Genomic DNA, 14,833 nt, shown 5'->3' with positions numbered 1-14,833 from the left:
ATACGACGGCACAGCTCTATTTCATCATGCCTTCTACGCCGCAAGCTACGCAGCCCGTTCAGCTATGTGACAGGCGACGCCGCTTGCTACGCCTGGCGCCGTCCCGACAAGACAGCACCTGGACACGCTGAACAGGGGATTCCAGGAGCAGACAAGGAGATCCAGGAGAGAGATCTCCTTCGCCTGCGATGCTATAATGTATGAGCAGTACGTTATTTTGTACTACATCGATGGGCCCATCTGTCGGGGACCCAACGGCCATATATGCGCCTCCCTTGAGATATAAAAGGGAGGCACTCGCTGTGCACAGGAGGCACGCTAGAGCACACTCATACACACACTGGACTCAGCTCCAGGCTGATCCAGACACAAGCAATACAACACTCAGTGGACGTAGGGTGTTACGCTCCGGCGGCCCGAACCACTCTAACTGGTTGTGTTCATCGTGTTCTTGAGCGAGATCGAACTAGTCGCTAGCTAACCCCCGAGTACTCACCCTCTGGGCTTAGGCGGGTGCATTCCACCACCCGGCTGTGGTTTGCCACACCACGACACTAGCGACGTTTACAATGAACATATTTCTAGAAAAAAAATCACAAACTGTTAGATCATCCCATGCCACCTCACTGCATGCTCTATTTCCAGCCGCGCTTCATGACGAATGGATCTTCTTACTCTGTCCTTATTGTATTTTACTCTATCATCACTGTATGACTAAAAAAATAAAGTCCCAAAAAGTTAGTTCTCTATCATCACTGGATCCAAAACGCTGCTGCCTCATCATATATGGGCCCACCTTTGATTAACAAACTTTGCCGTTTTCTTTCACTAGTATAATCTAATTGCATGGGATAGCACGAACGGGGACTGGCGCGAGGTGATATTTTTCGTGATTGGGAGCTCATCCAAGCGGCGCAAATTTAGCTCCGGACGACGTCGTTTTTGGAACTGCGGAGAAATTGGCCGTCGAGATAGGCCACTGTTGGAGCCATATTTTTTTGGTTTATTTTCAAAACAAGACTTTTTGGGATGTGTTTTGGATACTATGCCACCCTAACTGCACACACTGTTTTCATCCTTTGTCGTGACAGATCTACCTCCTTACTTAATACCACCATATAACATCTCATGCCACTGCTTATATACTCTGTTTTTATCCGTTTTTCATGCCGAATCTACCTCCTTGCTAATACCACTGTATAACATCATCTCATGCAACCTTAAATAAGCTCGATTTTCAATTGTATTTTGTAACTTATGAGTCTCCCTACTCCAACGCCATCGTATGTCACTCCTGTCCACACCGTTATAGAACTAACAATCAGGTTAAACATCTGCAAATTGCATCCTGCTGAGCCGAAAGAGGAGAGCGGGTGGTAAAGCTCACCGCAAGTGAGCGCAGCTGGGTTCTGCCGCCTCCCTCTGCCTCCTGACCCCGCGCCCCACACTGCACTGCCTCCTCTTTATCACTCCCCCCGACGCCGCGCTAGCTTCTGACCTGACCACCGCAGCGCGGAACACAAACCTCGCCTGCACGTCACCGATACCGAGGCGAAGCCGAGGCAGGCCTGCGCTCGCTCCCCCTCCTTGCTCTGCAGCCCCCACCGCAGGCCAAGAAAGAAGGAAAAGCGGCGACGCCGTCTCCAATGCCGCAGGGCGCCGCGGCGGCGGCCTGAGAGTGCGGGACGGCGAGCCGCGCTGTCGACTGTCGAGGTCGGGCGGGGGAGCGCATTGCGATGGCGGAGTCGGCGGCGGCGGACGGGAAGGCGGCGGCGAACGGAGCAGGGGGAGGCGGCGATGCGGCGGGGGACGGGAAGAAGAGGGCCGACCAGGCCGTGGCGTTCCACGAGCTCTTCTCGTTCGCCGACAAGTGGGATCTCATGCTCATGGCGGCGGGCAGCCTGGGCGCGCTCGCGCACGGCGCGGCCATGCCGCTCTTCTTCCTCCTCTTCGGGGACCTCATCAACGGCTTCGGCAAGAACCAGACCGACCTCCGCACCATGACCGACGAAGTCGCCAAGGTCCGTACTTCCTTTTCCCCCCTTGGCTCACTCAAACAGCTTTGCCATTACCAGCCGCCTATCTCGGATAGAGGCCTTATTCCGCCGAGATCGCCGCTTCTCGTCGCAACTCGCCAGTGCGTATGCTGCTAACAGACCGATTCGTCCTCTCCTCTTGCAGTATGCGCTCTACTTCGTCTACCTCGGGCTGGTGGTCTGCGCCTCCTCCTACGCAGGTGACCTTCTCTATCCTTCCGCTGTTCCCCCACCCCCTCGAGTTCCGTACGATTCCCCATCACTTGCTGTCTTCTCCGACGCACCAAAGGCTCTTTTCAAGCATAGTAGTGGAGTACAGGGGCCTATTTGCGAAATAGGATCTGGTCATGGCCGGTGGGGCATCTCGAAGACCACCCCACTCGCCAACACAAGTCCCGTCGCCATCACACCAGACGGGCAAACTGTACCATGTTTGTCTCGTTTTCGTGTCGACGAATCCGGCAAGCGAGCTCGCCGGCGTCCATGCCGGCGGCGTGCTTGCTGCATCCGTACACAATGGCTTGCGTTGCAATCGTCGGCACAATCTTTGTTCCTGAACACTGGCTGAAGCTGCGTTCTCTCGTTTTCCAGAGATTGCGTGCTGGATGTACACCGGGGAGCGGCAGGTGATCGCGCTCCGGAAGGCATACCTGGACGCCGTGCTGCGGCAGGACGTGGGGTTCTTCGACACGGACGCGCGCACGGGCGACATCGTGTTCGGCGTCTCCACCGACACGCTGCTCGTGCAGGACGCCATCGGCGAGAAGGTCGGTAACTTCATCCACTACATCGCCACCTTCCTGGCCGGGCTGGTCGTGGGATTCGTAGCGGCATGGCGGCTCGCGCTGCTCAGCGTGGCCGTCATCCCTGCCATCGCCTTTGCCGGTGGCCTGTACGCGTACACGCTCACCGGCCTCACTTCCAAGAGCCGGGAGTCCTATGCCAATGCCGGCGTCGTCGCGGAGCAGGTAACAGACTCTTTGGCATCTTTGCCTCCTGTCGTGTTTCCCGCGGAACTTGGCAGCAGCTGTTCTTTGCACTGTTGCTTAGTGTCATCACATATATTTCTCTTGGATTAGGATTAGGATTAGGATTCGTGTTAGATTAATCTATACATTTCGGTAGTGCGCGGTTGGACTTATGAGGGAATTGGACTGGTGGGTAGGTAGTCTTTATTGGTTCTGTCTGCTGATTAGGAGCCAAAAATCTTGTATTTTATGCTGCAAGACACTGACCAACATGCGATTTGTTCTTTTTCAACTTTGTATGCTTTGGGAATCCTATGAGCCATTCGAATAATTGGTCGGGGCATTGCTTGCGGCTTTCTCCTTTCCACGGGACTTGTGTGCTCAACTTTTGGTGTAGTGGTGCTGCCGCCCCATTTTCTACGTCTCTGTGTATGGATTTTGATCAGGACTGGCTATTTGCACTAGGCTGATGGCTCAGTAAAAATAGCAAAAAGATTTTTTTTTTCCTGACTAATTTATTACTAAGCAAGTAGGTTTGGCAGGCTATGCCTAAGCCTAACAAAATGACTATTAAGTTGTTGTGTGAAGAACACACTGTTGACCTACTTGTTAGTATTAGTAGATTAGATTGTTGGAAAATTATGCGTAATAGTTCTGCGTGCAGTTTGAACTGCGATATCTCTTATGCAGGTTGTCAATTATGGTGCACTGTGTGAATAAAATTTAGTGATGCAACTTTTTTTGGATAATATCGTCTAATTCTGTTTTGGGTAACAGACAATCACTGGAAAACATGTAGCATGCAGTGTGTCGTGGGATTTTTAGGGTACCCACAGTCGGGTGGCGGAGCGCACCCGCCTATTCTCGGTGAGGGAGGACTCGGGGAAGTACTAGGCGGTTAGGCTAATCTAGCACGGAGGCAAGCACACATGAACTCACGATCTAGAGTGGTTCGGGCCGCCGGAGCGTAATACCCTACATCCACTGGGAGAAGTATTGTTCTTGGTTGTGTATGAACCTATCCTCTGCCGGGCCTTGGCCTTTTTTCAGCCTGAGACTCCTTCTAGCGGGCGCCCTCCCTTTTATAGATTAAGGGGTGCGGATACATTGGTCGTTGAGGCCCCGACAGGTGGGTCCAATGTGACTATGTAGCATACTGCGCAGAGTACTTAAATGTCTACAGTAGTTGTGAATCTTTTCTCTGATATGCTTCCATGCCCTGCTGGCGTTCTGACTCAGGGAGGTCTTCTCTTGTCCCGTCAGCAAGGTGCCCGTTGGGGAAACGTAGCTTGCGGCGTGGCCTGTTGAGGCTATTATGTAGGCGTCATAATGGGTGAAGCCGAGCCGTCGTGTCCATCTGTCATGGCAGATTGACAGGCGCGGCATGGGCGGCGCCAGCGGCTCCACTACACGTCTTGGTAATACACGATCAATAGTGTCCCTTGGTCAAAGACTTGCCTCGGCTTCTGCTATATCAATGCGGACGTCCACCTACCACAATGAATGCAGTTGAAGGTGAACCTTTAGTATGGGGACCAAGTGGCCTTATATACGTATATACGTGTCTGTGCTTGCAGACACGTGGCAGCTCCGGACCTCCCCGGGGCGGGGTGTCAATTCCTTCCCTTAGTGAGGGGTTCGGTTACTATACAGGCGGTCCGGGACCCCATGGGGGGTCCGGGACTCCACGGAAGGTCCGGAGCTCCCGGCTGTTCGGGCTGAGCGCCTGCTTTTCCCGAAACACGTGGTGCTCCCAGACCCTTCCCAGCCGGGGGACGGGTCCGGGACCGTTGTTGGGTGAACAGGGCTCCGGACCGCGGGGATCCGGCTGTTTGGACGTAGTCAAGGATAACCACAAGGCTCCTGCCTAGACACAGCAAGAGGGGGTACCCCAGTCCTGGGGTACCGACAGTGGCTCCCGGGCCCTCCTCGGGAGAGGTACGAACCCGCGGGTGGGGCCTACTATCGTGATGTGTTTTCACACAAACTTGATTGCGTCGGTGTGCTCATGCAGAGAGCGGGCACTCCGGACCCCTGAGGCCGGTACATCGGTTGCCAGGTTCAGGTACTAGAACGCTCTCCACAGGGCGACAAAGGTGTAGGCTTAGGGTGCGGAACCAAGCTAAGCGGCTACACAGACCTCGGATCACCCAGGGAGCAAGCACCACTTCCCGGACCCGGCTCTTGGCGAGCGGTCTCCGCCGGAGCGGGCCACCGGAGTGGACTTGAGTCGACCGTAGCGAGCGGTCTCCGCCGGAGCGGGCCACCGGAGTGGGCTTGAGTCGACCGTAGCGAGCGGTCTCCGCCGGAGCGGGCCACCGGAGTAGACTTGAGTCGACCGTAGCGAGCGGTCTCCGCCGGAGCGGGCCACCGGAGTGGACTTGAGACGACCGTGACGAGCGGTCTCCGCCGGAGCGGGCCACCGGAGTGGACTTGAGACGACCGTGGCGAGCGGTCTCCACCGGAGCGGGCCACCGGAGTGGACTTGAGTCGACCGTAGCGAGCGGTCTCCGCCGGAGCGGGCCACCGGAGTGGACTTGAGTCGTTGCTGACGATCCGATGAAATATGTCACCGGCCCTCAAAGTAAGGTGCGAGAAACCAAGCCTTATACTAGAAGGGTGCCCGGGACTTCTAAAGACAGCAGTCTCGGATACTAGAGTACTTGTAACAGGGTAGTGAAGTACGTAAACTTAGGGTACATTACCAGGCTAAGCTACGCGGAGCTTCTCTACCCCAGGATACGAATACTACTTCTCCGGAGCAGGTCCTTAGGGGTCCGAACTGCCTTCCAGCTAGAAGGGGTGTCCCTACCTGGCCACAAGCCAGCAACTTAACTTGGATTGTTAGCAATAAAAGGAAGATTCTGCTTAAGATGAAAGAATAGTTAAATCAAGGCGAATAAATGTAATCACAGTGGAGCCTAGATAAAACTGAGAAAGAAAATCCCCATTTATTATTGTGGTTGTCATGGTATACATCAGAGGTCGGGATTACGAGGTCGGACCTCTACCGCTCCGGACCGTCTTTTTTGCCTGTTTGTGTGATAGGGCCAGAGGTCGGGTTTACAAGGTCGGACCTTGACCGCTCTGGACTCACACGTAGGCGCCACGTTATTACAAAGGAGGAATTCTCTTAGTCTTATTTTAATAGTAACCTTCGGCTGCATCCCATACAGCATGTCCTTCTCTGATTGGAAGTGGTACCGCTACTCCTGGATTCTTCATAGTCGTCGGAGGTGAAGGCGCCCCGGATGTGTCTGAACTGCATCATCCAGCATCACCTCAGGAGCTCGGGCGACCATTCCTTGTCTAAGAGCTGTCATATGCTTGGGTAGCATGAGACAAATTCTTTGGCTTTGAATGGGAGAGGCCCCCCTGCCGTCGTCGTCTGCCACCGGGAGCCAGCCCGCCTGCCGCTTGCTGGGGCAGAACCTGGTCTTCCGGCCTGGCGCAGTAGGAGAACGGGTGCTCGTATGGACGAGCACGGGGCGTGGAGAAGGGCGGTCGTTCGCCGGCTTGTCCTTGGCGCTAGCGCCAGGGGCCCCGCGCCTGGTGGCGGGGTCCTGTCTGCGGCAGCACCAAGCACCTCGTGTGGTGCCGGAGACGGCACGACGACACGGCCAACTTCCTCCAGGATGGCCGTTGGCTCCAGGCTCCATGTTGAGAGAAAGCCTTGAGCCGACGCCATGCCTCCGCAGAGGAAGCGTGGCCGTTGCTTGAGAGAAAACCTTGAGCCGACACTGGGATGGCGCGGGGCGGCACGCAACAGGCGTCGCCCCCGCGCACCACCGTGCCGGCTCTGAGGCGTCGCAGTGGCGACGCACAGCAGGCGCCGCTGCCGTGCACCGCCGCACCGAGGGCGCTGGTGCCTCAATGTAGTGACATGCGGCGTAGGTGTCACCATGCCTCTCTTCATCTTCTCGCTGCTGTTGTAGAGGATGAGCTCAGCCTCGAAAGCTTGGAGATCTAGCCAACGCCTGCATCTTTCCCACGGACGGCGTCAAATGTCGTGGGATTTTTAGGGTACCCACAGCCGGGTGGCGGAGCGCACCCGCCTATTCCCGGTGAGGGAGGACTCGGGGAAGTACTAGGCAGTTAGGCTAATCTAGCACGAAGGCAAGCACACATGAACTCACGATCTAGAGTGGTTCGGGCCGCCAGAGCGTAATACCCTGCATCCACTGGGAGAAATATTGTTCTTGGTTGTGTATGAACCTATCCTCTGCCGGGCCTTGGCCTTTTTTCAGCCTGAGACTTCTTCTAGCGAGCGCCCTCCCTTTTATAGATCAAGGGGTGCGGATACATTGGTCGTTGAGGTCCCGACAGATGGGCCCAACGTGACTATGTAGCATACTACGCAGAGTACTTAAATGTCTACAGTAGTTGTGAATCTTTTCTCTGATATGCTTCCATGCCCTGCTGGCGTTCCGACTCAGGGAGGTCTTCTCTTGTCCCGTCAGCAAGGTGCCTGTTGGGGAAACGTAGCTTGCGGCGTGGCCTGTTGAGGCTATTATGTAGGCGTCATAATGGGTGAAGCCGAGCCGTCGTGTCCATCTGTCATGACAGACTGACAGGCGCGGCGTGGGCGGCGCCAGCGGCTCCACTACACGTCTTGGTAATACGCGATCAATAGTGTCCCTTGATCCAAGACTTGCCTCGGCTTCTGCTATATCAATGCGGACGTCCACCTACCGCAATGAATGCAGTGGAAGGTGAACCTTTAGTATGGGGACCAAGTGGCCTTATATACGTGTCTGTGCTTGCAGACACGTGGCAGCTCCGGACCTCCCCGGGGCGGGGTGTCAATTCCTTCCCTTAGTGAGGGGTCCGGTTAATATACAGGGTGGTCCGGGACCCCATGGGGGGTCCGGGACTCCGCGGGGGTCCGGAGCTCCCGGCTGTTCGGGCTGAGCGTCTGCTTTTCCCGAAACACGTGGTGCTCCCAGACCCTTCCCAGCCGGGGGACGGGTCCGGGACCGTTGTTGGGTGAACAGGGCTCCGGACCGCGGGGATCCGGCTGTTTGGACGTAGTCAAGGATGACCACAAGGCTCCTGCCTAGACACAGCAAGAGGGGGTACCCCAGTCATGGGGTACCGACACAGTGTTAGAGGAATATGGGAGTTGAGTTACCATTTTTAGCCATATGATGCAGATGATCAACTGTTAATAACACAAAGCATGCGCATGCTTTTGTTTCTTTGATTCTTTCCATATGGGAACCACATATGTAGCTTTTATAGAACAAAACTACATATATGTTCATATGCAAATCCCAATTGCCTTAGGATTTGTGCAATTTCACTTTTATTTATAATGATGGAGTACTTCTCTCTACTATGTTGCTACCAACAATAGGTGGAATAAACAATTTTGATTTGGTTATCGAATAACATTCAAATTATTTTGCTTGACGCTGCCTTTTGAACCATCTTGCAATTTATAAAAAATTAGTTGCTTGTAATCTACTAAAATGCTGACTGAAACATCCTTGAACAGGCAATTGCCCAAGTAAGAACAGTTTACTCTTTTGTTGGAGAGAGCAAAGCACTCAATTCCTATTCTGAGGCGATTCAGAACACACTGAAGCTCGGTTACAAAGCTGGGATGGCTAAAGGTCTTGGAATCGGATGTACTTATGGGATAGCATGCATGTCTTGGGCTCTGGTATTCTGGTATGCTGGTGTTTTCATCAGGAATGGGCAGACTGATGGTGGAAAGGCTTTTACGGCAATCTTTTCTGCAATCGTTGGTGGCATGTAAGTGAAAAAAAAGATGATGTTATGATAATTCTGTTCCATTTGTTTTCCCCTGTCCATGAGCTGATAACTGCTTAATTTTTTTCTGCAGGAGCCTTGGGCAGGCTTTCTCAAATCTTGGAGCCTTCAGCAAAGGGAAAATTGCTGGTTACAAACTGCTTGAGGTCATTCGCCAGAAACCGTCTATAGTCAACGATCACAAGGATGGAAAGTGGTTGGCTGAGGTCCATGGAAACATAGAATTTAAGGAAGTTACTTTCAGTTATCCTTCAAGGCCTGATGTGATGATCTTTCGGGACTTCTCTCTTTTCTTTCCTGCTGGTAAAACTGTCGCGGTCGTTGGAGGCAGTGGATCCGGAAAAAGCACTGTTGTTGCTTTGATAGAAAGGTTTTATGATCCTAATGAAGGTAACAAATGCTTTGCCTCAGAGGGCTGGTTTTCACATTTTGTGAATGTATAGATCCTTCTAATCTTAAACTTCACTGCATTGCAGGCCAGGTTTTGCTTGACAATGTTGACATAAAAACACTCCAATTAAGGTGGCTGAGAGATCAGATCGGTCTAGTAAACCAAGAACCTGCTCTTTTTGCAACCACTATCCTAGAGAATATACTGTACGGAAAGCCAGATGCCACTATTTCAGAAGTTGAGGCTGCAGCAACTGCATCCAATGCTCATAGTTTTATTTCTCTTCTTCCAAATGGCTACAACACAATGGTGCGTGTATATTTTCCCTCTGTCCCTCTTGCATGCAGTTGAGTGTAATCAACAAATATTAACTTTATCATATTATTGTTCACAGGTGGGTGAGCGAGGCACCCAACTTTCTGGTGGTCAGAAGCAACGTATAGCGATAGCTCGTGCTATGCTGAAGAACCCGAAGATTCTGCTCCTTGATGAAGCTACCAGTGCTTTAGATGCAGACTCAGAAAGCATTGTGCAAGAAGCTCTTGACCGTTTAATGGTTGGGAGGACGACTGTAGTTGTTGCCCACCGTCTGTCCACTATAAGAAATGTGAACATGATTGCTGTGATCCAACAAGGCCAAGTTGTCGAGACTGGGACACATGATGAACTCCTAGCAAAAGGAAGCACTGGAGCATATGCCTCGCTGGTCCGTTTTCAGGAATCAATGCGGAATAGGGATCTTGGAGGTGCATCTACCCGCAGGTCACGATCAATGCACTTGACAAGCTCACTTTCCACAAAATCTCTTAGCCTGAGGTCGGGAAGTCTAAGGAACTTGAGCTATCAGTACAGTACTGGAGCAGATGGACGCATCGAGATGATCTCCAATGCAGATAATGACCGCAAATACCCAGCACCACGTGGTTACTTCTTGAAGCTCCTGAAATTGAATGCTCCTGAGTGGCCTTATGCTGTGTTGGGCGCCATTGGTTCTGTCCTTTCGGGATTTATTGGTCCAACATTTGCAATTGTTATGGGTGAAATGCTTGATGTGTTCTACTACAGGGACCCCAATGAAATGGAGAAGAAAACAAAGCTATATGTGTTCATCTATATTGGCACAGGTATATATGCCGTTGTTGCTTATCTTGTGCAGCATTACTTCTTCAGCATCATGGGAGAAAATCTTACAACCAGGGTTAGGAGGATGATGTTATCTGGTATGTATTATCTCCATTCCACAATCAGTTTTTGTGGTGCCAACTTGAGTATAGTATGAATATCGACTCTGTTTACTGCAGCAATACTTAGGAATGAAGTGGGCTGGTTTGACGAAGAAGAAAACAACTCAAGTCTTGTGGCTGCTCGCCTAGCAGTCGATGCAGCAGATGTGAAGTCGGCTATAGCTGAGAGAATATCAGTCATCCTGCAGAACATGACGTCCCTTATGACTTCATTTGTTGTCGGTTTTATCATTGAATGGAGAGTGGCACTCCTTATTCTGGCTACTTTCCCGCTTCTTGTGCTTGCCAACTTTGCCCAGGTAATTTCTTGGCCTACTCTTAAGCGATCTATCTCTTCCATTCACTGTTAACTTAATATACTAGTACATCTATACTTAGTCCATGCACCCAATATACTAAGTCCATCTATAAGAACATATATTAGCTAATTTAGAAAAATCTGTCAAAATGAGAATAATCCTTAGATTCGCTCAGCTGTGTAGGAAATATAGAATGAATGCAACTTCATGTGTCTAAAATAACAATGTTTGTTTTTATGCTTTCAGCAAATTTCAATGAAGGGCTTTGCTGGTGACACAGCAAAGGCGCATGCCAAGAGCAGTATGGTCGCAGGTGAAGGAGTGAGCAATATCCGCACCGTGGCTGCCTTCAACGCTCAAAGCAAGATCTTGTCACTCTTCAGCCATGAACTGCGCATACCAGAGCAGCAAATCCTTCGACGTAGCCAGACATCAGGTCTTCTGTTTGGCCTTTCACAGCTCTGCCTGTACTCCTCAGAAGCACTCATTCTCTGGTATGGTTCTCATCTGGTCCGGTCACATGGATCCACCTTCTCCAAGGTCATCAAGGTTTTTGTTGTCCTTGTGGTGACTGCTAACTCCGTAGCTGAGACAGTGAGCCTAGCCCCAGAGATCGTCCGCGGAGGTGAATCGATCCGATCCATCTTTGGCATCCTCAACAGGGCAACAAGAATTGAGCCTGATGATCCAGAGTCGGAGCGTGTTACCACCATCCGAGGGGACATTGAGTTGCGGCATGTGGACTTTGCCTATCCATCACGCCCAGACATTCAGATCTTCAAGGATTTCAACCTGAAAATTCAAGCTGGGCGCAGCCAGGCTCTAGTCGGAGCCAGCGGTTCAGGGAAGAGCACTGTCATTGCTCTCATTGAGCGATTCTATGATCCGACTGGGGGAAAAGTTAGTATTGATGGAAAGGACATCAGGAGGCTGAACTTGAAGTCCTTGCGGCTCAAGATTGGCCTGGTGCAGCAGGAGCCGGTCCTCTTCGCAGCGAGCATACTAGAAAACATTGCATACGGCAAGGATGGTGCAACAGAGGAGGAAGTGATCGAGGCGGCAAAGACAGCAAACGTCCATGGCTTCGTCAGCCAGCTTCCTGACGGCTACAAGACAGCAGTCGGCGAGCGTGGCGTGCAGCTCTCGGGTGGGCAGAAGCAGCGGATCGCCATCGCCAGGGCAGTGCTCAAGGACCCGGCCATCCTGCTGCTGGACGAGGCAACAAGCGCCCTGGACGCGGAGTCCGAGTGCGTGCTGCAGGAGGCGCTGGAGCGGCTGATGAAGGGGCGAACCACCGTCCTGGTGGCGCACCGCCTCTCCACGATCCGAGGGGTGGACCGCATCGCGGTGGTGCAGGACGGGCGGATCGTGGAGCACGGCAGCCACTCGGAGCTCCTGACCCGGCCGGAGGGCGCGTACTCGCGGCTGCTGCAGTTGCAGCACCACCGTGTCTGACGGCGCTGTGCAGGAGCATCCTCTGATTAAAATACCTGATGACACCTTCATTTTGGAGGCTGGGATGGCCGGAATTTTTTTTTCGGTTGGCGGTGGTCGTACGGATGTAGATACTAGGGCAATCGTGTATGTGTTAATGCTGTCAATCGCAAGATTAAACTTGGAACCTGTGATCTGTATCTTCTCCCCGGAATGTACGGTGCGACTCTTCTTTTTATTAACGTCCCCCCTTTCTGTTCTCGCATTCTTCTTCAGTTCTTTGGGTTTACGTGCGTCGTGAAATGAATGGTTATGTGATTCTGAAGAGGAATCGATCAAGATGCCCCACAGCCAAGCGCATTCTATGTTCCAGGGGACCCAGCGTTGGTTGATTCCTCACCTGCACGGAGGCCGCAGGTCGTATGATCCCCGAGAACTGTCGCAGTCGGAGTCGGAGCCGAGCCAACATCAGCGTCCCCGGCGGGCATGGCGCGGTGGCGACGGTCCTCCTGGCGGTCATGGCAGCTCCGGAAATGGGACGGAGAGGAGGCAGCAGCTGAGGCTACCCGCACTGGGGGACGGTAAACCGTCCGCCAGTATCATTTACCGGACCGGAGGGCTGCAGCGGGGCACGGTAAAAGCTACGCAAGCGTCCCGGATGAGCGCCCCTACGCTATTCCTACCGCACTCCCAGGGCAACGCCATCACGTGGGCCCCTTCCTCCGCCGCAGCATCTTCCAACCACCGCTCACTCACGCGGTCGCGCCAACCCGCGGACCTCGCTGGAGACAAGGAGGGAGACAAGGGCGAGGCCACCCGGAGGACCCGCCGCCGCCGCCGCTCGGGGTGCCGCGCCGACCTCCGCCGCAGCAGGGGCGCCGCCGCAGGAGTCTCCGCGGGGCTCGCGGCCGCGGCCGCGTGCGGGATGGGGAGCAGGGGCGGCGGCTCGCGGACAGAAGGAGTAGAGGAGGTGCGGCGCAGCTTGCTCCCGGAGCCCTCCGCCCCGCCGGCTGCCTCGTCCTCGCCGGAATCAAGCCGCCCTCCGCTCCGCCATGCGCCGCCTCCGCCCTCCGCGCTCCGAGCAGAGCCGAGGAGCCCCACCGAGGCCCGCCCCGCCGTCGCCGCGCAGGCCGCCCCGCCGCGCGCGGGGCTCGAGCAGAGCCGAGGAGCCCCGCCGGCGCGCACAGGGCTGCCCCGCCGCCCCGCAGGCCGCGGTCCCCTTCGACCGCGCGCTCGCCCGCGGAGACGCGGCTCGCCCCGCGGCCCCCGCTCGCGGAGGCGCAGCTCGCCGGCGGGTTAGGGAGGCGCGGAGTTGGCCGGAGGAGAGGGCCAGAGAGAGCGGGGCGAAGAGATGGGCGAGCTCAGCCATGGAGGAGAGAGGAGAGGGAGATGGTGCCGAGGTAAAAGAAAAAAGAAAAAATCTGACGCGTGGTCCCATCTGCCGGTAGTTGATATAGAGTATACATATAGAGTATGAACGAGTGTAGCAAAATTGAATATAAAGAAGAGAATCTTGTTGACTAGGATGAGAATAATTTTTTAGGAGATGAATTTAAAGGATGACGAGCGCGGATAGCCTGAGGGGCGCTCCTGTATAACTCGTGGAGGATGTATAAGCTATATATATATAAAGTCTATTTGGATCAAATTAGTTTCAACATTTTGAAAAAATAATTCAACATTTGAAAATAGTACATTCAACATTCTTTAACTATTTCAATATCTCAAAAAAGTAGATTCAACAAACTAAAATCTAGATCAATATTTTTTTTCAATCCATCTTCTCCGACGCGGACACGGAGAGGGCGACGGCGGAGGCGCATGAGAGGAAGGAGGAAGAAGGTTAAGGTTGAGTAGAGCTAACAGATGAGATGGTCTGTACGAATCTCAAACACTGAAAGATGGAGAAGAAAAAATCTTTTAGAAAAATTTCCGACAGCTGAGAGAGTCAAGTTCGGCCCACACATTGTGTTTTCCTAGAGGCCCCGCTCGGGCCATACGCTGAAAGGTTGCTGTTTCTTAGGCCTATGCAGCCTGTTGGCCTAATGTAGAGTCCAAGCTGATTTTTTTTTTGAACGGGCAAGAGCACTGCCTTTCAATTAGAGCAACTACAATATATATAGACTAAGTAGGATAGTTTTTGTATAAGTAGTCTATAGCTATTGTTGTTACCATAATATATATGGATCTGTCATGATAGAATCTGAAATGAGAGAGAAAAAGATGGAAGAGAGAGTAATATTTGTTTATTCTTTATGGGTATATGGGTACCTTTTGCTATGGACTGCTATATGAACCACTTCTACAATATTTCAACTAACCTGTAGTGAATATTTTAATGCTATGGACTGCCTTATGACAAACATTGTGGTTGCTCTTAAGAGGAAAGGAGTTTAAAAGTACAAGAACAAAAATAGAAAAGGGGCCGGGTACCCCTGCTGTGCAGCCTGGACAAGAGTCCTAGGTGCAACACACAAGCACGGACGCAAAGTAACACAAGGACTCAGACCGGTATTAAAGAATGTGCCCGCTTAAATTATTCTAAGCACTCTTTTGTCCTTTCAGCTACCTGTCGTGCCGAGTGGATGTTGTCGAAGATACAGTAGTTTCGCTCTTTCCACAAATTCCACATGATGTAGATGGCTATTCCATTGAAGTCTCGCCTCCGATCGGTCGGCACCCTCGA

At 52.7% G+C, this 14,833-nt stretch overlaps 1 protein-coding gene across 1 annotated transcript; it reads left to right on the top strand.

The window, feature by feature from the left end:
- The first annotated feature begins 1,503 nt into the window (after positions 1-1,503).
- On the top strand, positions 1,504-12,408 carry LOC120641941 (ABC transporter B family member 19-like). Its single transcript, XM_039918276.1, has 9 exons — positions 1,504-2,021; positions 2,182-2,236; positions 2,628-3,004; positions 8,502-8,761; positions 8,853-9,169; positions 9,256-9,479; positions 9,565-10,390; positions 10,472-10,713; positions 10,960-12,408. Exons 1-9 carry the CDS (start codon positions 1,737-1,739, stop codon positions 12,166-12,168), a joined length of 3,795 nt encoding a protein of 1,264 aa, XP_039774210.1. The 5' UTR covers positions 1,504-1,736; the 3' UTR covers positions 12,169-12,408.
- The last annotated feature ends 2,425 nt before the right edge of the window (positions 12,409-14,833 follow it).

This window comes from Panicum virgatum, chromosome 7K, assembly GCF_016808335.1.
Source record: "Panicum virgatum strain AP13 chromosome 7K, P.virgatum_v5, whole genome shotgun sequence".
Taxonomy (NCBI): domain Eukaryota; kingdom Viridiplantae; phylum Streptophyta; class Magnoliopsida; order Poales; family Poaceae; genus Panicum; species Panicum virgatum.
This window is presented reverse-complemented; position numbering and strand designations above follow the sequence as displayed.